Raw genomic sequence first — 26,535 nt, 5'->3', positions numbered from 1 at the left:
AGTGCTTTGCTTGAGTTTTTATGAATAAACCAAACTGAAGTCATCCCTTTTGTAGCTCAGAACGAATTTCTCCCTTTTGTTTTAGGGGAAGATGAGAATAATGGAGGGTGCAACTTTAACATGAGTTTACTGAAGAAGGAAGCACCAAGATTAACCTAAATGAGAATACTATTCTAATGACATTAGCCAGAGAATAATATCATTCCTGTTCCAGTACTGCCAATTACCATTACAAGTCACAATATCTTCATTTACAATGTGAGGACAATTGTAACACCTAATTATTGGTTATTGTGAGAGTTAAATAAGAAAACATACTTAATGCCCTTAGGACACCACCTAGAACTTCATCAATAAATGCAGCTGTTTTGTTATTATCATATTTATATTAGTGATGTAGCACATCATAAATCCACTCAAAGCTGATGTTGAGTCACTGAACACATTGCCTCAATCTGCTCGCCATAATGCACTCGAGATACCCACTGCAACAATGACGTCTTTGGTGATTTTAATTTATTACTATTCAGAGGTTCCCAATTTTGGCCTACAGGTCACAGGCAGTAAGAAATGTATTTCAGGGACTAAACCAACTTAGCACTACGTAAACCAATCAAGGACAGTTTGATCTTGTCATGAATCACTGGAGGGCATGGAACAAGTCTTTCTCACTTCTACAACCCCCAGGGCCCAGCGGAAGTATCTGACTCATGAAAGTTGATGTTGATTAAATAATAAATGAATGAAGAGCATATGCCACCTCCTTGACGGGCAGTTCAGGCAACCAGACGCCCTGCGCGTGATCAGACGCCTAGCGCTTCGGAAGCATAACTAGTGAGAAATGGACGGCCCTTCCACTCCGCACTGCAAAAACTGCCTAAGCCGGAGGGTAATTGCAACAGCTCCGCTCCGGAAATCTTGGCAGGACGCGCCCTCTGGCGGCGCCTCGCACGCAGGTGGGCCCCAGCGCGCCGCCGCTCGCCCCCGCGCGCTGCGAGGTTGGGAGGGAACTGCACGCAGGGGCGCGCGGGGCGGGGCCTCTACTGGCCTGATGGAGCGCGCGGGCGCTGCCAGCCGCGGGGGCCAAGCGCCTGGCTTCTTACTGTGGCTTCATACTAAGGGCCGAGCCGAGGCGGCGCGGGCGCGGGTGCAGGAGCAGGACTTACTGCTGTGGGGGCTGACAGGTGAGCGGGCTCCGGGCGGACTTCGCCTAGGCGGGCCAACCTGTTGGGACTGCCTCTTGCGGGCCGGAGGCGCAGCGGGTGGGCCGCCCGGTGGGCTGTTTACCCGCCGGCGCGAGGGCCTTCCTTTGCTCCTGCCATGGGCAGAGAGAAACCGCGCCCGGGCCTGCTGGCCACGTCCCCCGCCTGCGCGGCGCGCGGGGCGCGGGGCGGCGGACGCGGGATGAATGAGGTCGCAGTCCCAGGAGCCGGGCCCGGCCCCCGGCCTGTGGAGGGGAAACATGGTGAGATCAGCGCCACCTGCAGGCTTCCGATGAAGAGTTGGACGGCCTGGTGGTGCACCAAGGATGTAGGCTTCCAGTTGCTGTTACAGTGGGTTTGGGTCCTGGCCTGGGGAGTTTATTGGTTGTTTTTGTAAAACGATCAACTCATCTCCCAGCTTCAGCTTCTCCGTTTACTGTGCGCGCACAGTTATTGGAGAATTCGCCACTGATTAATTCTCCCAATCGAGTTATGTGCGGTAGTGAGCGGACAGACTCAAAGCACTGTTTTATGAAGCTATTTTTGTGTCGAGTCATTCATAAATACTGACTGAACCACGTACTATATGCCAACTTAGCTTGTCCGTTCACTACTGCACGTAACTCGATTTATTGACACTAGCCCTTGCGGACAGTCTGCAAAGCGCGAACATTGCAGGCCCCGCAGCCCTGCCGCTGCACTGCTGACGGTACTTCCTGCAGCCCCAGATCCCGCTCTCCTCCCTGGTCTGTGCTGACTCCTCGCTGAACCCCCCAGCCTCGTTTTCCTTATTTACAAGTGGGGAACGTAGTGTGTGCTTTATATTAACAGAATCGTGCATCAGTAATAATTAATAATACAGTCGTTTATTCATTACTGATTAAATGCCACTGGGAGCGTATTCTTAGGCATTGGCTACAGAGATGAGCTAAACAAATATGGACCCTTCCTACCTAGAGTTTTAGACTGGTGAGAGTGCATTTAAAAGTATAAACAATAACTTATTTAAGTGCTCAATACCACGAAAGAGTGAGGTTTGTCATTCTAGGAATGAAACAAAAGGTGCAGTTCTGTGTTCAGCTTAGAAGAGAGAAGGATGAAGTTGAATGGAGAGGATGCAGACGAGAAAGAGACCTCTCCTTGATTTCCTGAGTCTGTAAGAATTTGTGGCTGTAAGGAGTATGTATCCAGTTTAAGTACGAGCTTGTCGACTGGTCTTTTTATGTTTGACTTTATCTTAACTAAAGTTGATGTTTGTGTTGTTTGCCTATTTCCTTGCAAATGTTGGGAATGGTTCTTTAAGAACTTGTTTGAGAGAGGGCTCAGAGAAGTGTGCCAGTTGATACTTAGCCGGGGATAATATGCCAGGAGAGACGTACATATGGGCAGGTGTTTTAGTGAAAATGAGGAGACAAGAGGTTGCAAGTTTGAGTGGATGGAATGGAGTGAATAAATTCAGAATTAAGTAGGCAAATGTGACAGCTTGGATAAATTGGTAGTGGAGAGAAGGAAAACAGAAAAGCAAGGTCAAAGGAATAGCTACTGAATATTATAACTTGTAATTTCTATTTCTATTTACCAGAATAAACTAGTAGTATGAGAAACTATTCTTCATGAGTTGGTTAAAAAAATTCTTACTGCTTTTTTTTTCTTTCGGTTACAGAAGTAGTACATATTTTCAGTAAAGCATTCAGGGAAATAGCCTATGCATAAAGAAAATAAATATTAATCTCCATAATCTCCTTACTGTTAACATGTTCTCTATCCTGTATAATTTCCTTTACTTTCCGGTGGAGGGGGAAGGTGCAAAAATGGAGTTTCATGTACATGCTTTTGGGAAATCATAACTTTTTTTTCCTTATCATTCAGTCTTCTTCAACATCATTTTTAATGGTTACAGTGTTTCAGTATATGAATGTACCATAGTTTAGACAGTCCCTCTGCTTGGTATTTATTTATTTAGGTTCTTTTTTTTTTTTTTTTTTTGCTATTGTAAGTAACACTAATAAATATCCTTGTAACCAAATATTTATTATAGCTATGGACGTTTAATTCCTGAAAGGTACTATTTCTAGAATAAAGAATATGCAAAATTTTTGCTTATTTCTCCATACTCTCAGCAACACTAGTATTTTCTAATTTCAGAAGTTAACATGTTATTGTATTGTTTAATTTAATGTTTATTTGGTTACCAATATTGATGGACATTTGAATATTCATCTTTGGATCATGAAGTTACCTTAGGACCTTTTTGTTTCTGGAATATGCAGACCTATTACTTCTTGCTGTTTTACTTACTGTTTCACTACTTGTCATCTCCCTGACAGAAGGGCAAAAGAATCTACATCTGGAGGTTAAAAAACTAAAGACTACCTTTCCCAAACCCCACCGTAGTTTGGTTGTAAATGTGACTTGAATTTAGCCAGGCACATGACTGTGGGAGATTTGGAAGGGGAAAGGGAGGGAAAGGACTCAGAGGGGTTTGGGTTTTCTGCTTCCCTCTTGGCTACTACCTCATGGGTCTCTGGGTGGGTACAGAGCATTCATTTTGTTATCATGGTTGATAGGTTCCTGGAGCTGACGGTACGGTGGCCTCCTGGTTGGTTCAAGGCTTCCAGGTCATGGAGGTAGATACTTCCTTGGTGTGCCTGTTCTGTGGTGCTTGATTTAGCAGTTGCACCCAGAAGATCAGCCTGGATGTTACTCCTCCAGCCCTTTCGACAATTTTGTGGTGATCTAATTCCCTGTATTACATCCCTTTCTGGCTAACCTACCAAGGGTAATTTCTGTTTTTTGCTGTTGACTCCTAAGTGTTAAGTATTGTTATCTTTGTGGATGTAATTCCATATTATTTTTGAAAATTCAACTTTTTTTTTTTTTTGAGACAGGGTCTCACTCTGTCGCCCAGGCTGCAGTGCCGTGGCCCACTGTAGCCTCGACCTGCTGGGCTTAAGTGATCCTCCCACCTCAGCCTTCTGAGTAGCTGGGACTACAGGCATGAGTCACCAGTTGTAAGAAATAATACAGAAAGATCCCATGTAACCTTTACCCAGTTTCCCCTCATGGTCACATCTTGCAGTGTGGTACACTATCACATTGTGTATGCTATCACATTGTGTACACCAATGGTATGCTATCACAACAGGATACTGACATTGGGACAGTCAAATCCAGAACATTTTGCATCTCCACAAGGATCCCTCAACTTGCACTTTGATAGCTATATACTCACCTCCCTTCTACCTCACCACTTACTTAACCCCTGGCAGCAACTAATCTGTTCTCCATTTCTATAATTTTGTCATTTTGAAAATGATATGTGAGTAAAATCATACAACATGTAGCCTTTGGGGACTGGCTTTTTTCACTCAGCATAATTCTCTGGAGATTCATCCAGGTTGTTGCATGTATCAATAGTTTCTTTTTATTGCTGAGTAGTACTCCACAGCACAGTATACCACAGTTTGTTTTACCACTCACCCACTGAAGGATATCTGAGTTGTTTATAGTTTGTGACTATTGCCAAAAAAGAAAAGAAAGATACTGTAAACATTTGTGCATAGATTTTGTATGAAAATAAATCTTCATTTCTCTGTAATAAACACCTAGGAGTTCTGTGAGTGGGTCATATGGTAGTTGCATGTTTAGGTTTCAAAGAAATTGCCAGACTTTTTCCAGAGTAGCTGTACTATTTTACATTCCCATCAGCAATGTATGAGTGATTGAGTGGATTCTCTGCATCCTTGCCAACATTTGATATTGCTACTTTTTTATATTGACTATTCTAATGTATGTGTAATGGTATCTCATTGTGGCTTAGATATGAATTTCCCTATTGGCTAATGAAATATGTAACCTCTTTGATAAAATGTCTTTTTCTTTCTTTTGCCCATTTTAAAATAGGATCCTTTGCTGTTTTTTTCCACTGTTGAGTTTTGACATACTCTAGTCTTTATATACTCTAGATACTGGTATTTTTTCAGATGTATGTCTTACAAAATATCGGGGGAAACCCTGCCCCTGATATTCAACGTGGGTTCTTTTCTGTTTCCCTAAGCATTGTCTGGTCTGAGAAATAAAGGGAAAGAGTACAAAAGAGAGAAAATTTAAAGCTGGGTGACTGGGGGAGACATCACATGTCGGCAGGTTGCGTGATGCTCCCTGAGCCGTAAAACCAGCAAGTTTTTATTAGCGATCTTCAAAAGTGGGGGGAGTGTACGAATAGGGTGTGGGTCACAGAGATCACATGCTTCACAAGGTAATATCACAAAGCAAATGGAGGCAGGGTGAGATCATAGGACCACAGGACGGGGTGAAATTAAAATTGCTAATGAAGTTTCGGGCATGCATTGCCATTGATAACATCTTATCAGGAGACAGGGTTTGACAGCAGACAACCTGTCTGACCAAAATTTATTAGGCAGGAATTTCCTTGTCCTAATAAGCCTGGGAGCGCTACAGGAGACCGGGGCTTATTTCATTGCTTGGGCTTCGACTTTAAAAGGCAGCCACCCCTAAAGCGGCCATTTCAGAGGCTCACCCTCAGGGGCCATTCTCTTTCTCAGGGATGTTCCTTGCTGAGAAAAAGAATTCAGCGATAGTTCTCCTATTTGCTTTTGAAGGAAGAGAAATATGACTGTTTCGCCCAGCTCACCGGCAGTCAGAGTTTAAGGTTATCTCTCTTGTTCCCTGAACATTGCTGTTATCCTGTTCTTTTTTCAAGGTGCCCAGATTTCATATTGTTCAAACACACATGCTGTACAATTTGTGCAGTTAACGCAATCATCACAGGATCCTGAGGTGACATACATCCTCCTCAGCTTATGAAGATGATGGGATTAAGAGATTAAAGACAGGCATAGGAAATCACAAGGGTATTGACTGGGGAAGTGATAAGTGTCCATTGAAATCTTCACAATTTATGTTCAGAGATTGTAGTAAGCACAGGTGTAAGAAATTATAAAAGTATTAATTTGGGGAACTAATAAATGTCCATGAAATCTTCACAATTTATGTTCTTCTGCCGCAGCTTCAGCCAGTCCCTCTGTTCAGGGTCCCTGAGTTCCTGCAACAACAAAAGTTTTAAATTTTGGCTAAAATTTATCAATTTATCAATTTTTTTCTCTTATGGATAGTTTTCTTGTGGTTTGGTGTCAAATATAAGAACTCATTGCCTACTCCCAGATCCTAAAGAGTTTTTCCCTAAAAGCTTTACAGTTTCTTATTTAAGTCCGTGATCTACTTTGAGTTAATTTTTGTTGCACAAATTTTGATATGTTGTATTTCCATTTTTATTTAGTTCAGTGTATTTAGTTCCCTGGAGACTTCCTCTTTTGATGGACTGTTTAGAAAGAAGTGTGTCGTCTAGGTTTCAAGTGTTGAGAGATTAGCCTCTAATGTTTCTGTCCATGAATTCTAATTTTATTACATTGTGGTCAGAGAACATACTCTGTACAATTTCAGTTCTTTTAAATGTGTTAAGGTTTTCTGGCCCTCCTTTAGTTTGGATATGGATTATTTGTTCCCACCAAATATCATGTTGAAATTTGATCTCCAGTGTTGGAGGTGGGGCCTAGTGAAAGGTGTTTAAGTCATGGGGGCAAATCCTCCCTGAATAGATTAATGCTGTCCCTGGGCGGGGAGCAGAGAGAGTGAGCAACTTCTTACTTTTTAGCTTCCAGAAAACTGGTTGTTAAAAAGAGCCTGGCATCCCCCACCCCTTTCTTCCTCTCTCACCATGTGATCTCTGTACATGCCAGCCCCACTTCCCCTTCCGCCATTAGTGGAAACAGTCTGAAGCCCTCACCTGAAGCAGATGTTGGTGCCATGCTTCTTGTACAGTCTGTAGAGACATGAGCCAAATAAACCTCTTTTATTTGTAAATTATCCAACCTCGAGTATTCCATAGCAACACTAAATGAACTAAGACAGGCCCTGAATATGTTGTACGGTCCATGGCACTTGAAAAACATGTGTATTCTCCTGTGTTTGGGTATCAGCAGCATTTCATTCCTTTCTGGAGGCTCTAGGGGAGAATATATTTCCCAGCATCCAGAGGCTGCCCACATTACTTGACTCCTGGCCCCTTTCCTCCAACTTCAAAGCCAGCAACATTTCATCTCTTTGATCCTTCTCTAGCCAGCTTCCTCTCTAACCACAGCTGTTAAAGATTCTCCGAATGATGCATGTGATTAGATTGTATGTCCATTGCATTATCCAGGCCCACCTGGATAATTCAGAATACTCTTCCCATCTCAGACCCCTTAGCCTTAATTATATGTTCAGAGTGCCTTTTGCCATGTAAGGTAACATACTCACTGATGCCAGGGTCAGGGCTTGGACATCTTTGTGAGGGCCACTATTATGTCTACCACTTCATCCTTTTACTTTTCACTTATTTATCTAATTATTTTTGGGTTGAATTTCTTGTAGACAATTTATAATTGGGTTATATTTAAAATTTACTCTGGAAGTCTTTGTCTTTTTTTTTTGAGATGGAGTTTTGCTCTTGTTGCCCAGGCTGTAGTGCAATGGTGCGATCTCGGCTCACTGTAACCTCCTGCCTCCCAGGTTCAAGTGATTCTCCTGCCTAAGCTTCCCGAGTAGTTGGGATTACAGGCATGCGCCACCACACCCGGCTAATTTTGTATTTTTAGTAGAGACAGGGTTTCTCCATGTTGGCCAGGTTGGTCTTGAACTCCCTACCTCAGGTGATCCTCTTGCGTCAGCCTCCCAAAGTGCTGGGATGACAGGTGTGAGCCACTGTGCCCAGCCAAGTCTTTGTCTTTTAATTGGTATACTTATACCATTTATGTTTCATGTAATTATTACTGTTTGAGCTTAACTCTGCCATCTTATTTTTATTGTTTTTAATTTATCTGTTTTTGTTTTCTTGCCTTCTTGTGAATTATTTGAACATTTTTTAGAATTTTAGTTTTGTTTATTTACAGCGTTTTTTAGTTTATCTCTTTGTATAGCTTTTTAGTGGTTGTTACAGGTATTGTATATAAATGTATGTGTGTGTGTATAAAATCACAGACTACTGATACTGTCATTTTACCTATTTGAGTAAAGTATGGAAACATTACTTCCCTTTATATAAATGTTACTTCCCTAAATATTTATCTTCCCTTTATATTTATAGCTTTACCTTCTGTTTATAATTGTCTTAAATATTTCCTTTATATACCTTTAGAACCACGTCAGACACTGTTATAATCTTTGCTTCAGCTGTCAAACATAATTTTAAAAACTCAAGAAAAGGAAAACCTATTGTATTTACACATATTTTTGAATGCTGCATTCTCACATTCTTCCTGATGTTCCAAGGTTCCATCTTTTATCATTTCCTTTTTTGTCCAAGGGCTTCCTTTAGCCATTCTTTGAGGGTAGGTTTGTTGACAATAAATTCTCTTTGTTTTCCTTCATCTGAGATTTTCCTCTTCATTCCTGAATACTATTTTTCTTGATTACAGGAGTCTGGATTGGCAGTTCTTTTCTTTCAATATTTGAAACACATTGTGCCATTTCTTTCTGGCCTTTAAGATTTCTGACAAGAAATCTGCTTGCATTTGAATAGTTTTTCCTCTTTAAGTAAGGTGGTGTTTGGTTTGTTTTTTTTTTTTGGCTGCATCTAAGATGTTTTCTTTGTCTTTTGTTTTCAGCATTTTAATAATTACATACCTTGGTGTGTATTTCTTTGGAATTTTTTTTTTTTTTTTTTTTTGAGACAGAGACTCTCCTTGTCACCATGCTGGAGTGCAGTGGCGCTGTCTTGGCTCACTGCAACCTCTGCCTCCTGAGTTCAAGCGATTTTCCTGCCTCAGCCTCCTGAGTAGCTGGGATTACAGGCACCCACCACCACACCCAGCTAATTTTTGCATTTTTAGTAGAGACGGGGTTTCACCATGTTGGCCAGGATGGTCTCAATCTCTTGACCTCGTGATCTGCCTGCCTCGGCCTCCCAAAGTGCTGGCATTGCAGGGGTGAGTCACCACGCCTGGCAGGATTTTGTTATGTTTGCAGTTTACTCAGTTTCTTGACACTGTAACTCTTTAGCCAGATTCGGGAAGTTTTCAGCTATTATTTATTTAAGTACTTTTTCAGCCCTATCCTCCTTCACCTTTTTTTATTGGACACCATTGAACTAATGTAAGATCTTTTGTGGTAGTCCTGAAGGTCCCTGAGGTTCATTTGTTTTCAGTCTGCTTTCTCTCTCTTCTGATTGTAATCTCTCTCTAACTTCTGTTCTGTAGAGTTCACTGATTCTTTCCTCACTTCCTTCCATTCTGCTGTTGATGCCATCAACAGCATCAATAGCCTTTTATTTTGGTTAGTGTATTTTTCAGTTTTAAAACTTCCACTTGATCTTTCTTTATATCTTTTATTTCTTTGCTGAGATTTCTGTTTCTTACCTGGGGTTTTCTGTTTTATCAATTGCTCAAGTGCATCCATAACTACTTGTTGAAGCATTTTATCATTACTGCTTTAAGGTCTTTGTCAAATAATTCTACTGTCTGTGTCATCTGGGTGTTGGCACCTATTGATTATCTTTTTTCGTTCAGTTTAAAATCTTCCCAGTTCTTGATATAATGAATGATTTTTGTAATAATTAGAGCCAGGTGTGTGTGTGTGTGTGTGTGTGTGTGTGTTTTAAAATCATATTTAAACCTCCTGTTTGACTGTCTTTGTCTGATGCTGCTCTGGCAGGGGAAGAGGGTCTGCTGCCTTGTTATTGCCAGGTAGGGATAGAAGTCCAGGCTCCCCCTTCAGCCTCTGTCCACAGCTGGGGACTGGGAAGGGGCTTCTCCTTCCTGTTGGGTGAGGGTGGGAGTTGTGGCTCCCCCTCAAGTCTCTACTGATCCTGCAGGTAAAGACCAAGGGGCAGGGCCTTGTTACTGGTTGGTGGGGATAAAAATCCCAGCTCCCTACTTGGCGGGCCTTGTTACTGGTTGGTGGGGATAAAAATCCCAGCTCCCTACTTGGCCTTCTCTTATACCATCCTGGCTGGGGTGCTGGGGCACTCGTTATAGCTATAGGTGAGAAGTCTGTGCTTTCCACTTGGCCTTTGCTGGTGGGGAGCACAGGTTTATTCCTGTGCTGTTTACTAGAATAGAGCAGTTATTATCTAAAAGTTTCCTGTCTTGCTAGGCTGCCGTTTTGTAGCAGGAGCAGGCTTGTGAGTCACGGGTGGGCGTGGGATTGTTTGGCTGTGTCCCCAACCAAATCTCACCTTGAATTGTAATAATCTCCACGTGTCAAAGGTGGTGCCAGGTGGAGATATTTGAATCATGGGGTCAGTTCCCCCATATTATTCTCGTGGTAGTGAAGAAATCTCACAAGATGTGATGGTTTTATAAATGGGAGTTCCCTGCACAAGTTCTCTTGTCTGCTGCCATGTAAGATGTGGCTTTGCCCCTCATTTGCCTTCCACCATGATTGTGAGGCCTCTCCATCCATGTGGAACTGTGAGTCAGTTAAACCTCTTTTCTTTATAAATTACCCAATCTCAGGTATTATTAGCAGCATGAGAAGAGACTAATTTGGGGGGGTTGTTCTGATTTTGGTTTTGGTCTACATCAGTTGGTGTTTCCGGTTTGCTGATTTCTTGACCTGTCAGACTGGGATATATAAAGCAAAAACAAATTCCAGGGAACTTACTACCCTGTTCTTCCTCAGGTCCCAAGGTCCCTAGCCAATCTGCTTCTTCACTGCAGCTTTCAGAGTTTTTTTTTTTGAGACGGAGTCTCGCTCTGTAACCCAGGCTGGAGTGCAGTGGCGCAATCTAGGCTCACTGCAAGCTCTGCCTCCTGGGTTCACGCCATTCTCCTGCCTCAGCCTCCGTAGCTGGGACTACAGGTGCCCGCCACCACGCCCGGCTAGTTTTTTTGTATTTTTAGTAGAGACAGGGTTTTACCGTGTTAGCCAGGATGGTCTCAATCTCCTGACTTCGTGATCCGCCCGCCTCGGCCTCCCAAAGTGCTGGGATTACAGGCGTGAGCCACCGCGCCCAGCAGCTTTCAGAGTTTTATGCTTGCTTTCTGTAGCATGTCTAGGGTTTTTATTTGTAGTTAGCAAGAGGAATAAGGGAAAACAAGTATACTCCCATCAGAAGTAGAAATCTCTGAATTTTCCAATTTATAAAATGGGGATAATACCTACTCCATAGAATCGTTGTAAGCATTAAATGAGATACCGTAATTTATTATTATTATTTTTTGAGACAGTCTCACTGTGTTGCCAAGGCTGTAGTGCAGTGGCGCGATCTCAGCTCACTACAACCTCTGCCTCCCAGATGCAAGCAATTCCTCCTGCCCCAGCCTCCCAAGTAGCTAGGATTACAGGCATGTACCACCACGCCCAGCTAATTTTTGTATTATTTAGTGGAAACAGGATTTCATCATGTTGGCTAGGCTGGTCTTAATCTTCTGACCTCAGGTGATCTGCCCGCCTTAGCCTCCTAAAATGCTGGGATCACAGGCATGAGCCTCCGCACCTGGCCTGAGATACTGTAATTTATGTAAAGTGTTTACTGCTCCTCTGGTATTTGTAAGTGCCTAAGAAAAATAACTTATTTTTAACATTTTGTACAATTAATACATATTTTGAAGATTTTTTAAAGGTATAAATTCAACCAGAAAGTTATGTTTTTGCTAATAGTTCTTATATAAAGTATGTTTAGGGTTTTTCACCTTCCCAAGATATGGCTATTCTTTGAAATTGGATTTTTTTCACCAAGGGAAAGAGAAAAAAGAGAGTCAGTAAGCTCCATATTAATTTCACATGTTTTCTGCCATCCCTGTACACAGTTAAGCACCCTTTGTAAAACATCATTTCCATTTTTAAAAACAACACTTCTGTGTTGAAGCATTATTCAATGTAGTCCTAAGTTTTTTCCTTTAGCATTGATGACGTATTTAAATGGGTGCAATTAAGCAAGCAGACACATGTACAATCCATGTGTTGTTGCTCTTTGTTCAGTTGTATCAGTAATGCCTCGTTTCCCAGAATGGACACTGGTGTGAGTCTCAGGCAGTATCGAGGCCAGATCCCAAGTTGACTTTCTCATCTATCAAGTGAATCAGGTAACAATGACGGGCTACTTTGGGGCTTTGAATATAAAGGTGAATAAGTCTGCTCAAAAAGTAGTTTGGAAGTCAGCAGATGTTTAGATATCCATAACTCCTCAGCAAAAGATATGGCCAGTGAGGTTTAGAGTTATGTGAATTTAGGCTGTGTTCCTCATTCAAACTCTTAGAACATTGCCTGTGCATGTGCTGAAATGTCTGCTCTTCGGATTTGCTTTATTTTTTGTTTCTAGGGATTCACCTACGCTCTTATCAACTGGAGGGAGTAAACTGGCTTGCCCAGCGCTTCCACTGTCAGAATGGCTGTATCCTGGGAGATGAGATGGGCCTGGGGAAGACATGCCAGGTGTGTTACTATGCGATGAGTACTACTCATCGCCACTGCGGTACCTCCTTATAACTCATTCTGGAGCTGAGAGCTCTGGAGCTAAAACAAAGCTCAGTTTCACAGATGTCCCTGGGATCCAGGCTAACTGGCTCTTGTACCGGGAAAGAGCCTTTCCTGTAGTCTTCTCTGCCTCAGTCATTGCAGTTGCCCTGTTGACTTTATTCAGGGCCAGCAAATGCTACTTGTCCTTTCCTCAGATGTTCACATAGCTCTGCTTTAAGCACTCCAAAAAGATACCACCTCCAAATTTGTTTTGCTTAAATTTTGTTTAGACTTTTTGCATCTATGTTCATGAAGGACATTGGTCTGTAATTTTCTTGTAGTGTCATTATCTAATTTTAGTATTGGGGTAAAGCTGGCCTTGTAGAATGAGTTGAGTAGTATGCTCTTCTCTTCCATTTTCTGGAAGCGTTTATGTAGAATTGCTGTAATTTCTTCCTTAAATTCTTGCTAGAATTCACTAGTGACTCTACACTTGTTTTGTAGACATACCTGGATTATAGAATAAAAGATAAACTTTCTCGAAATTGCATCCTCAGGGAAAGCTAGACTGAATGGTTTTAATTCGTTAAGTCACTTATTAAAGAATGGTTCCAGGCACAGTTTGGGCTGAGAAAACATAGATAATTTTTAAAAAATTATTTCTGTTATAAAAACTAACTACCACCCTGTAATGTAAGTACTCTAACCATAACCATGAGTTGCAATGAATGTTTTGCATGATTGGACTTTTGTTTTTGAGACAGGGTCTTGTTCTGTCACCCAGGCTGGAATTCAGTGGCATGATCTTGGCTTACTGCAACCTCTGCCTCCCAGGCTCAAGGAATCCTCAGTCTCCTGAGTAGCTGGGACTACAGGCGCATGCCACCACGCACAGCTTATTTTTAATTTTTTTCGTAGAGATGAGGTCTCACTATGTTGCCCAGGCTGGCCTTGAACGTATGGGCTCAAGTGATCCTCCTGCCTCAGCCTCCCAAAGTGCTGGGATTACAGGTGTGAGCCACTGCACCCAGCCCGTGGTTGAAATTATAGTGCATATATAGTTTGTATTTTGTTAATGTAACAGTGTCACTATAATGTTTTACTTTGTTATATTCTTCACAGTCGTTATCAACATTGCATAATATTCCATCAAGAGAATTTATAATTTACTTAAGTGTTCTACAGGTGAGAAATGATGACTCCTCCTCTTTTTGTGCTGTTTAATCTTGATGGAACATCCTTGTGCTTGTAGCTTTCTCAGGATTTTGAATTATGTCCTTAGGACAGATTTTTCTCAGAAATAGCTCAGCATTTGAAGATGGAGTCTGTTGACACATTTTTGTTTTAAAATAGGTTATTTTCTCTGTATATTACAGCAACATTCAAGTCATAAGTGTGTACTAGAATCTTCTGAAGTATGCTCATTTGCCTTTACCAGTATTTCCATTTTATACCCTTCCTTAAGCTTAGGAGGATCATGTATTGTCTGTTTTCCCCGTTAGAATGTGTCCTCCAGGAGGGCTGGGTGTTTTGTCTGTTTTGTTCACTGTTGTATCACTGGTGTATAGAACAGTGCCTAACAAATAGAAGACACCCTGTAAATACATATGGAAGAAAGGAAAACAGTAGGGGAAGGTGGGAGGAAGTGAGAGAGGAAGGAAAAGCATCCTCCCTCGGGAAAGCCTGGCAGGCAGCAGAGGGCCACCATGCGATTGGTGGTTTTTACAGTCATATCTTGGCACTTCTTGCTTAATATTTTCAGAGTATTGCAGATCTTGGTCATCAGTTGGATTTTCATTGATTTTTATTGTCTTTCCTGATTTTTTCTTTACAGTAGAGGTTCAATTACCTAAACATTGAGCCTCATTGCTTGTTAACTACTGCAGTAATTGAGTTCCATAAATTTCCGTGGCAAGTATATTGAGGCTTACATGATTTCGCTCTACGAATGGATTACTCTCCTAATGTGCGGAAGATTGTACAGTATTTCTTTGTAAAACAAGTCTTACACAAGAGTGTGTGTTCCCCACAGGGTTGTGGGAACTTCATGGTTGTTTCTCATGGAGAAATGTGATCAAAACTGCCTTCTTTTTCTGTGTTCCAGACTATTGCTCTCTTCATTTATTTGGCAGGAAGATTAAATGATGAAGGACCATTTCTGATTCTTTGTCCCTTGTCTGTTTTGAGCAACTGGAAAGAAGAAATACAGAGGTACAGAGTAGATGTAGCTGAAATTTTATTGTTTATCTTGATTAAGATTTTTTTTTTTCTGGATGATGTATAAAATATGATAAAACAACCTATTGTTGTAATTAGTAAGTTTATTCCAGAAAAGTTTGAACTTATGCAGTGTAGGTAGACACTGAGGATATAATAGGGGAAGAGTAATTGGCAATTTAAAGGTCAGTAATTGTTTATAGTAAGTATTGAACTTAGAAGCCATTTTTTTGTTTTGTTTTTGTTTTTTGTTTGTTTTATTCTTTCGAGATGGAGTTTCACTCTTGTTGCCCAGGCTGGCGTACAACGGCATGATCTTGGCTTACCGCCACCTCCACCTCCTGCGTTCACGTGATTCTCCTGCCTCAGCCTCCCAAGTAGCTGAGATTACAGGCATGCACCACCAAACCCAGCTAATTTTGTATTTTTAGTAGAGACGGGATTTCTCCATGTTGGTCAGGCTGGTCTCGAACTCCCGACCTCATGCGATCCGCCTGCCTCAGCTTCCCAAAGTGTTGGGATGACAGGTGTGAGCCACCGTGCCCGGCCTATTTTTCATAGTGACGTAGCAAGTAACTAATGTGGAAGAGATCGTTTTATTTTTGGAGTCAGCACAAGACCTTTTTAGATCTGATCCCTTTACCTGTTCACATAGGAACTTGCTCTGAGGTTCAACCATTACTTTAGATAAGATTCAGAGCCCTAAGACTGGTTGTAGGACCTCATGAGGTCGGCACATTGCAATCCTCCCATGAAATGTAATTTTCCAGATATGTACATGCTGTTACATGGATCTAGTGTTTATGTTCATCTACTTTTCTTGGATTCAGATTTGCTCCAGGTCTTTCCTGTGTAACATACGCAGGTGACAAGGAGGAAAGAGCCTGCCTTCAGCAAGATCTGAAACAGAAGTCACATTTTCATGTGCTACTGACTACCTACGAGGTATTCATTTGTTTCTCTATAGCAAGAACTCCTAACCTATGACCTTAGAATTTGTAGAGTCTGCTGAAATTATATTTAAGTTTTGTTGAGAGCACACACTTTTCTGGGCAGGGAGTCTACCTTCATCAGAGTCTCAAAAGAGGGCTGTGACCAAAAGAAGTGAAGGATCATTGTGCTTCAAATTAGTTCAATCTATTCCTTTCTTGGTGGATCAAGGGGGAAGGCTTCTCAAGGAGGCGGCAATTGAACTGCCTCTTGGTTGATGAACAGAAGTCAGGCAGGCAGGCAGGCAGGGGAAAGGGTTTTGTGGACTGAGGAATCATGTCTGTTACTGGAGGATAGGAATGGAAGACAGCTTTGGCCGCCTTATTTTAAATCCTCGTTCTTCAGTCTAAGACAGTGTGTGCTGCTGACCTTCCACTTAATCAGGCTTTTCTTTTCTGTTTTTAAGATGGTGCTACTTAGAACTTATTTTCAGAATGTTTTTTGCTTAATGAACAAATGAGACTTAGATAAATCTTGTAGTTTAAGAGAGTTCACAGAAAACTAGCTTATCAATATCAGAGTTTATCAATGCCGGCCTTTATAGTGTGTCTTCCTAATTTTTCAGATTTGCTTGAAAGATGCATCATTTCTAAAATCGTGAGTAGGCTGTACTATTTAAGAACTTGTGTTGAATGTATCGTGAATGTCATGTCTTTCCTTCACGTTTTAGTACTTTACCTCTCCTGGCATGTCTGGTACGTCTTAGTTCTCTTTATGGGTAGGCGGCATGGCGGGAGTCCCCATGTTACAGTCCTCTGCTTATTAGCTGTGTGTCCTGGGTTAGTTATTTAATCTCCATGAACTTCAGCTTCTTCATCTGTAAAATGGGGATAATTGTTTCTTAACTCAAATAGCTGTTATGAAAATTAAATGAGATCAAACATACTTTGTATGGTTAATAGATATTAGGCTCTTTACATGAAACTTGCATAGACCCCTTTCAGTACTACCATTGGGAGATTTTACTGTAATATAGAAGGAGACTCATTTGAGCTGTTTGCTGGAAATAACCTAAAGTAGCAATCAGTGCTATGGAATTAACATTTTAGAAAGTGAGTTTAAAGTGTACCTCTAATTAGTTAACTTTTAGACCTCATGTTGGCCCATGAAATTGGAAACTCAGATTTAACTCTCAATACTACCTGATAATGGGAATGATAGAATCATGTCAAGATAACAGTTAAAATGCAAATTAAACAAGGGCTAGAGTTTAGGTAAGAAAGATATGTTGACAGGGTTTCATTCTGTATAACCTCTGTGGTTATGACATGGTTAGGTGGATAGTCTGTATTTTAATATTCAAAAATTTTTGTTTTAAAAGTATTTTATCAATATTTTAAATGTTATTTCTCATCCAGGTTCCTGTGAGTTGGATTTCTATTTTCGTGTTATTTTGAAATACTAGGGGCTAGGTCATAGATTTCATGACTTCTATCCAGTATTTCATTTAAGTGAGCATATTATCTTACTTTTCTTAAGAAGATATACATTCCCTCTCTTTTTGTTATTAATATTCAACTTAATAACAATTTTTTGTTATTTTTGTTGAAAGTCACTCACTGGAAAGACATTGTTCTGAGAATTATTGGCACTATCGGGAAAGTAAATCATAGAGCTACCCTAAGAAGACATAAACTCCAGTGGAGGGATAAGAAGTGTACAGATATCCATAACACATAGCAATATATGGGAAGTCTCAAAAGACAGTAAAATGGGGACATAAATGTTGTTGGGTACTTTACATAAATTATCCCATTTAATCTTCATGAAAACCCTACGAGGCAGCTATTATCATCCATTTTATGGGTGAGGAAAGTAAGAGATTTGGTAACCCATCCAAGGTTACGTTGCTGATGATAAATAGCAAAGCAGACATTTAAACCCAGCATTTGATGCTGTGGAGCCTCTTTTTAAGAGAACTTCTCAAAATAGCTAGTTGTACTGGAGTTCTACTTTATTCAGCAGAAATAGAATCTTTCTATTTCAGATCATTTGTTGTTTTCAATGCATTTTCAGGTAGATTTAAGAACCTAAGTAACAGGGATATTTATAATGCTGTCTTGTAGTATGAATCCCAACAACATAGATGTATTCTTTCAATATATTTGGAAGGTTATATTGCTTATTACCATATTGTACATTCTGAGAATAGCAAGGAAGTGTAATATCATCTCTGCCCTAAAAAGATTTATTATGAAGAGTTAAGGCTGTGCATGTTACAAATATGAAAAATTTGAAATGTTTTGGACAATAGACTTGTGAAACTCTTTGGATCAAGAGGATTAGAATTTACCTCATCAGACTTTCCATTCAGTGCTGGAATTCCCCGCATCTTTTCCTCTTCAGGGAACATCCTTTAGAGTATCCTTTGATGAGGGATTTGACCCACTTCCTTTCACGAGCCAAAATCCACCTCTCTATAGCCTGTTCCTACTGAACAAGCATTTTTTGGACCTAATGTCTAAACTAGACCTAAATGTCTAGTTCTTCACAAGGGAATAGAACCTAATCTGTTTTGAAAGCTAATTCAAACAGAGCCAGGCACCATCCTAGAGAAACTTCCATACCTTATCTCATGACCACTGTGCAACTTCATCTGGGCCCTTGTTTCTTACCATCCTTAAATGCATCCTCTGCTCATGCCACCCAGCCTTCTCTGACTTCCTGCACTCTCTTTGGATCTTCAGTCCTCCCTCTACTCACTCCTCTCAGTAGGTGAATGGTAGTGTAGTAGGCACCTCTGTTCCTCCGCCTGTCCTCTGGAGTTTCTCTGTAGCCTCAGGAAGAGGGCCTCCTCCTTGTAAGGTGAACCTCTGCTCAAGATCTTTCTCTAATTTGGGGGGAGTTTTCCTTTCCATACCTACTGTTTTTCTAATATTCTGTTTTACCAGCATATACATTTAGTTTTTTAAATATGAAAATAAAGTAATGGGATTCCAGAATGTTTATAATCAAAATAAAAAGTAAACATCCTATAATTTCCACTTTATTATCTTTTGCATGACTTTTACATTTGTAAAAGAGGATATATGATATTTGTATCTTTTTATTATTCTATAGGCCTTTTAAATTGCAACATAATCATATTTATTATTTAAAATGCCATGTGATGTTTTACCATCTGTTATTGAACATTTAGGTTATTTTTCCATTTTTGCTGTTTTAAATAATACAACTTGAAAAATTCCCACATAAATCTTCTTCTGTATTTTGAATTTTTTAAAAATAGCTTCCCAGTAGTGTTTGTCAAAGTATTTGCTTTTATGACTGAAACTTCTTGAGAAATTGCTGATGTGACCCCACTATGCTATAAGACGTGCTCTGGCAGGGCCACCAGTGACTTCCACGTCAACAAATTCAGTGGATGTGTCTTCCTGGTCATCTCTGTGAGATCTGACTCTGTTCACCACTTCCCCATTTTAAAGTCACATTTCTTAAGTTCCTGCAACACCACTGTCTCTTGATTTTTTTCTTCGTGTTTGAACGTCAGCTCTGTCTTTATGACTTCCACCAAGTCACCTAACCTGTCTGAGCTTTAGTGTCTTTGTCAGTGAAATGAGCACAATCGTCTGCCTGCTATATTCTTTTGGACTAAATAACACATAAAGCCCTGAGGTCAGTGTCTGGCACAAAGTAATAGATCATAAATGTTTCCTTTTCCTTTCTGTCTCTGGCCTCTTCCTTTCTTCATAGGTCTTTCCCATTTTGTTAAAAAAAAAAATCCCTTAGTTTTACTGCCTTATCCAGATATTGTATTATGCACACGGTAGCCTCTCAGATAGGAAGGTAATTTGGTAGCATTTGTAATAGAAGGGGCTTACTGTTAGTCTTTTTAATAACAGGCACAGTTTTATAGTAAGACTTTTGATTGTGAAATATGTGTTTAAATTACACAAAACTGAAAGCTTGGGTTTTCTCTCACAGATTCCCTTGGAGTGTTCTTGTTGTGGATGAAGCTCACAGGTTGAAAAACCAAAGCTCCCTGCTGCATAAGACCTTGTCAGAGGTAAACTTACAGTGTAGCCTTAGTTTTTATATAACCTCTTCTTGTAAAATAGACATTATATTTTAGAGTAATTTTAGATTCACAACAAAATTGAACAGAAACTACAGATGTTTCCCATGCATATGTCCCCACACATGTACAGCTCTCCCCTGTCCCCACACATGTACTGCTTCCCCCGTTATCAACATACCCCACCAGAGTGGCACAGTTGTTGCAACTGATGAGCCTACATTGATACATCACTATCACCCAAAGTCCATAGTTTACGTTCGGGTTCACTCTTGGTGGTGTGCATTCTGTAGGTTTGGACAAATGTACAATACCATGATATCTACTGTTATAGTATCATACAGAGTAGTTTGAACTGCCCTAAAAATTCTCTGTGCTCCACATACTCATCTTTTCTTCATAACTCCCTTAAAAAAATACTAGTTTAGGCCTATATAGAGTCAATTAAATTGAAACCTTTTTTCGAGTGCGATTTCCGCAGGGCTAAATAAACATTTTATGGAAGACTGAAGTAGTACTGAATATGGCCTAACTTCTTCTTTCTTTTATATAGGAGATAGGTTTACTAATATCTGGTGAATAAGAACCCTACCCCAATAAAATGCATTTTATTTCAGAAATGTTTCGACTCTATTTTGATCATCTTCAGAGGGACAATTTCTTTTAAAAAATCTTATGATTCTTCTCTGTGCAATAGTAGATATATCAAGACATGTACCCCTCCCCCCAATTTACCTGTTGAGAAAATGTGATAGTTCACCTGGGGTCATAAAGAGACCAATTACATGCTATTGAATATTACCTCCAGTTTCTGGTCTTTGTCCTACTTTTGAGCATAATACACTTGCTTTCATTCCTTTCTCTGGATCTGTTGCATCATTCTGGCAAAGTAGATGAGAAATATCATTGTAGCCTAGATTGGTCCTTTTTTCTGAGGAGTCAGTGCAATGTGAAATACCCATCTTCTTACTGATTTGGTAAAGGTTTGTTCATTGATGAGACCATATATGTTAATTTCTGTGATGATAATTGAAGTTTGTTCCTTGTCCTATAATAAACCAATTGATAAATTTAGAGGTCATTTGGAGGAAAGTCTTAGATACGAATTCTATATTTACTGGCCTAAAAGTTGCAGTTTTTAGAGTCTTAATGTAGATATGATCACTGTGTATTATTAGCCCAGTCTCAAAGGTTACTGTCCCCTGGTGGGGCCCCCTCTATCCCTGGTGTCCTTTGCCTTCTTTGTAGGGACTTTTAAGAGTATCTCCTTCTGAGAGCTTGTCTTGGTCTGTTTTTCACAGAGTGGGTAATTCATATGAGCAGAAATTTACTTCTTACCGTTCTAGAGGCTGGGAAGTCCAAAATCAAGGTGCCAACATTTGGCAAGAACCTTCTTAACTGCATCCTCACATGACAGAAGGTGAACAGGCAAGAGGGAGCAGAAGAGCAAGCTATCCAAATGCTGCATGACACTTTTTTTTAAAAAATAAAGGCCTGAATCTTATTCACGAGGGAAAAGCTCTCATGAACTAACCACCTCTTAAAGGCACTACCTCTTAATACTGTCACATTGGCAACACCTAAATTTTGGAGGAAACACATTCAATCCATAGCAGTTGTCATATCCTGGCATCTAACCTTATAAAAGATGACTTCATAAACTACTGTGCCAGTTTACTAATTTACAATGGGAGGAGAGAAGCAGGCATGGTAAAAGAACCTGGACATTGAGCGGGGAAGCTAAGTTCTGTTGCTGGCCCCAGAGCCTTTTCTTGTTATTCATAAGGAAACTAAGGCTCAAAGGGATTAAGTGAAGAAATGGTTCTGGGTCATCTAAGCATTCCTTTTTAGATGAGGCTTGGGTTGCAGATAACTAGTTGGTTGGAAAGAAAATAAATTTATTTATTGGACTGAGAGATGGGGAGGGGGATACTGCTGTTGGTTTTTTTTCCCCTCCAATATTGTTTTCAGTTTATAAAAGTTGGAAGCAACCTAAATGTGAAATACAGGCAATTGGTTGTACAATTTATGCTACATTCACACAGTGCATTTGCAAAGGGTAAGGCAACCAAGAACAATTATGTAGAAGAATATTTAATAACATGGAAAATGTTTGCAAAGTATTTTATTCACACACAAAAAAGCTTACAAAATACTATTTACAAATAGAGACAGTCTCTTAATCTTTACCCAGTTATAATTTTGATCCCAAAATGGACCTAACTGAATCAAAATGTTAATTTGTGTCATAGGTTAAGTAACCTGTAGTGAGTAGCAGCCGTGGTTTCCTTTGTGACCTCACAGCCTTCATTTACTTCAGCTCTTTACTTGGTGAACACATATTGTAAGAATGTGAATTGATTTTTGGAAACATTTCTTTTGACAAGTTCCCATACTTGAAATACTACAAAAACATCACCTAACAAGCAGAACAAGCATGAATGGGTAGACATTGATTAGACATTTAAAAAGAAACAAACAAAAAAGGGAGATGGCAAAAAAAAATTGTTTACCTATGTTTTCATTGATTGTGTTATTCATTTATCATTTTTTCTATTATAAAAGCAGTGTCTTCCTGTGACCCCCTCCAAATCAAAATATAGAAAGACGAGAAGAAAAGGAAAATATCCCATTAATCCTACTCCTACATTAACTCTTTAATGGTGTATATGCTGCCGTAATCTTTGCTGTGTGTATATACCCAAAAAGTAGTGTGCATATCATATTTAAGAAGTCAAAATGTATATTATTTTAAATAACAAAATACAGTACACTTGTGTATGTACGTGTGTGTATATATATGTGTATATATATACATTTACATACTATGTTTTGACATTTAAAACAGCCTGGGTGTTATGGCTCACACCTGTAATCCCAGCACTTTGGGAGGCCGAGGCAGGAAGATCACTTGAGCCCAAGAGTTCAAGAGCAGTCTGGGCAACATAGTGAGACCTTGTCTCTACAAAAAAATTAAGAAATTAGCTAAGTGTGGTGGTAAGTGCCTGTTAGCTCCAGCTACTGCAGAGGCTGAAGTGGGAGGATCACTTGAACTGGGAGGAGGAGGTTACAGTGAGCCGAGATCATGCCACTGTACTCCAGCCTGGGTGATAGAGCAAGACCCTGTCTCAACAAAAGAAAAAAAATGATATACATACTCAAGATGTCAAGATGTGGCTTCCCCCTTTTGATGTATTATTTAATTCTACTGGTGTAAGTTCTTGTGAATGTCAGCTTAGAGAATATCTTTTGCTTGACCGAATATCTTTTCTGCTTTTTCCTAACCTTCTACTTCATCTGTCTCTTATTCTTTATGTTCTTCTCTGTTGTTCAAAATTTAAGAAAATTTTTTTTCCATTTGAGATTCTCAGTCATCCTATGTCTAGAAACATCCAGAAATCTTGACATCTTGCATCTGACGCACTATTAAATTTTATAAAAGGACAGTCTCCTATTATAAATCTTACTTCTTGCTTTCAGTGGTGGGGCCTGATGCTGTAGTGTTGGGTTTTCAAACTGCATAAGCATGTGCATTGTGTCTCAGATACCTCAGTAGACCCCCCCACACAGGCAGTAACACATAGTTTGAATCTCCACATAAATTGAATAATAACAGCCATATTAAATCCTCATGTAGTACTTCAGAATTCACAAAGCATTATTATATCCTCATATAACAGTATTTTCTTCACAGGATTATTATCCCCTTCTTATAGTTGAAACTGAAGAGGTATTATTTCCTGCATCAAACAGCTAGTATGCAGCTTGAACCTGAGTCATCTGATTTCATGTCGCCTTGGTCATTCCATTAAATCATGCCTCTCTCTGTGTGGGTAAAGGTTGTGATGGGTAACTCAGCCTTGCATTCCAGTGTTATGGAATATTTATTTTATTTATTTGTATATTTGAGTTCTCAGTAGTCTTCAGTCTCCTGTTGACCGGAACTCCCATCCAGAACAGCCTCCAAGAGCTCTACTCCCTCCTCAGTTTTGTGGAGCCTGATCTCTTTTCCAAGGAAGAGGTGGGAGATTTTGTTCAACGCTACCAGGATATTGAGAAAGAGTCTGAGTCAGGCAAGTTCCTTTCCAGCAAATCATCCCCAAGAAGTCTTGGCACAGAAACCATCCTCATGCATAATGGTTATCGGTAGAAAAGAAGGAGAATTGATGACGAGAGGACACCTTCCAGGGAGACAGAGAGCTGCAGATACTAGGGAGATGTTAGATCACACATGTTGTTCCCAGTTGTCTGCTATTCATGACTCTCTTAATTGTTTGCTATGTGATTTTGCAGTAGGGCTTCTTTAGTTCATTTTTGGAAGAAATAGAAAGTGCCTGCTGATTTGTAGACTTTTTTTTCCCAACTTGTAATTTCTATAAAGACTTTGTTAACTTTATATGTCACTTCCTGAGGGAGAAGAGTATGTGGGTGCTGTAGTCCCAAACTACTGTTCAGCATTCTGTAGCACTGGTATTTCTTTTAATGCTGCACCAAAACCAGAATTCTGGGATGGGAACCCTTCCTCATTCATACAGCCAAGAGTTGTAGTCTTCTGTTCTTGTATCTTTGCCCCTCTGTGTTGGAGGATTATCTATATATCCCTGTGATACTATCCTGGGATGATTTTTCAAAACAGATGGGAGGTATGCCAAGTAGTGAGTTTGTATGTACTAGGTAAGTGTGAATTTGAGGGGGCTTCTCACAGCAAAAATCCCCAGACCACAGACTGAAGATTACCTGGTGAACCTGCTCTGATTACTCCCATGTTTTAGGTTACTTGATAAAATATAAGACTTCTAGTCAAATGCATGACATACTTGTATTACATGGGACACACTTGTGTTAAAAAGTTGTTCATTATTTATTTGAAATTCAGATTTAATTGGGCACCTGCATTTCCATTTGCATATCTGGCAATCCTAAAGGTAGTATAATTCTAATTTAGAATAATTTTTGAAATTCAAGACACCTGGGGAAAGAGGGATTTTTAAGTCAAAGAACCAAATTTGAATGCTGGCCACATTCACATCCAGCTGTGTGACTTTGGATATGTTGCCTAATTTCTGAACCTCACTTAGCTATGAAAATGGGGACAGTATTCCTCACTTGAAATTTCTAAGCTGTTTTGCTGATCAATGAGATTAAATGCAAAAATACTCTGGAAACAAAAGAGCTTTGTGCAAATGAGATAAGTAAGAATCAAGTTATTTTGAGTGTTCCTAGATCTTGGACTAAGAACCAGTCATGATTCCAGAAAAAAGAAGATCCTAATAAAGGAAGAAATACTATAAAAAATGACCATACTGACCTAGAATGCAGAATAAGCGTGAAATGAGAAACAAAAATAAATTCCTTTAAGTTCTCTAGTAGTTCATTGCCTTGGTTCTACTTTTGTGCGACACTTCTTGTATTTTTTTTTTTTCTTATATAGCAAGTGAACTGCACAAACTCTTACAGCCGTTTCTGCTGAGGCGAGTGAAAGCTGATGTAGCTACAGAGCTTCCCAAGAAGACAGAAGTAGTGATATACCATGGCATGTCAGCATTGCAGAAGAAATACTACAAGGCCATTTTGATGAAAGACCTAGGTAATCAGAGGGCACTTGTCAATTTAGAAACTAAATGAGGGTATGATTTGATGTAGTAAAATATTTTATAATCCCACTCATTTGTATGATCCCAATATGGGATGGAATTTTGTATTCTGAATAATTATGGTCAGCTACAGTGGGACGGTGGCGGAGCATCTTAAATGTTAACTCAGCCTTGGTTGTTGCAGATGTGAAATTTCCTTTTCTCCCCTCACTCAGTTGTTCTTAGTGCCTGTAATTAAGCAAACATTCCAGGTGTCCCAGTCATGCCTTTCATCCTCCCACCTTGTGAGATACGGTAGTCCGCCTTCATTTGCAGTTTTGCTTTCCAAGGTTTCAGTTCTGCACTGAACTGCAGTCTGAAAGTGTTAAATGGAAGATTCCAAAAATAATTCATAAACTTTAAATCAAACTCTGTTGCTAGTAGCATGATGAAATCTCATTCTGTTCCACCCAGGACATGAATCCTCCTTTTGTTCTGTGGATCCATGCCGTCAGTGTTAGTAGCCTGCTCTGTCATCAGTCTGATAGTCATGGTGTCACAGTGCTTTTGTTCAGGTGACCTTTATTTTACTTACAAATGGCCCCAAAGCACAAGAGTAGTGATGCCTGCATTTTGGATATGCTAAAGAAGCCATAAAGTGCTTCCTTTAAGCAAAAAAGGTTAAAGTTCTCAATAAAAAAATGAAAAACAATTATATGCTGAGATTGCTAAGAACAAATCTTCTGTCTGTAACATTGTGAATAGTGGTATATTGTTATAATTGTTATATTTTATTATGACTCATTGTTAATCTTGTACTGTGCCAAATTAAACTTTATCATAGGTATGTATGTATGGGAAAAAACACAGAATACATACAGGGTTTGGTACTATCCGTGGTTTCTGATACCCACTGATGGTTTTGGAACCTATTCCCCATGGATAAGGGGGAACTGCTGTATTTAAGAGAGTGCAAAACTTTTTTGTTGAATCAAACTCACTGGGAGGAATTGGAAGTGGCAAAGGAGAGATAGAAATGCACACCAACATGGCACAAGTATACATATGTAACAAACCTGCA

General features: G+C 39.9%; 1 protein-coding gene across 7 annotated transcripts in view; it reads left to right on the top strand.

Moving 5' to 3' along the window:
• Window positions 1–988: 988 nt before the first annotated feature.
• Window positions 989–26,535, top strand: part of CHD1L (chromodomain helicase DNA binding protein 1-like) — a 54,252-nt gene continuing 28,705 nt past the window's right edge. Inside the window, exons 1-8 of one of the 7 annotated variants that reach the window (XM_011951258.1) lie at window positions 990–1,184; window positions 12,523–12,635; window positions 14,792–14,870; window positions 15,707–15,821; window positions 16,432–16,463; window positions 19,791–19,872; window positions 23,792–23,954; window positions 25,313–25,468. In XM_011951258.1, coding sequence (XP_011806648.1) covers window positions 12,629–12,635; window positions 14,792–14,870; window positions 15,707–15,821; window positions 16,432–16,463; window positions 19,791–19,872; window positions 23,792–23,954; window positions 25,313–25,468 — 634 coding nt within the window. In that variant the 5' untranslated portion in view covers window positions 990–1,184; window positions 12,523–12,628. Of the gene's footprint in view, window positions 1,185–12,522; window positions 12,636–14,763; window positions 14,871–15,706; window positions 15,822–16,431; window positions 16,464–19,790; window positions 19,874–23,783; window positions 23,955–25,312; window positions 25,469–26,535 lie in introns of all 7 variants that reach the window. The other 6 variants (XM_011951256.1, XM_011951257.1, XM_011951255.1 and 3 more) reach the window with 6 other exon arrangements.

Source organism: Colobus angolensis, unplaced genomic scaffold (genome assembly GCF_000951035.1).
Source record: "Colobus angolensis palliatus isolate OR3802 unplaced genomic scaffold, Cang.pa_1.0 Scaffold317, whole genome shotgun sequence".
NCBI lineage: Eukaryota > Metazoa > Chordata > Mammalia > Primates > Cercopithecidae > Colobus > Colobus angolensis.
This window is presented reverse-complemented; position numbering and strand designations above follow the sequence as displayed.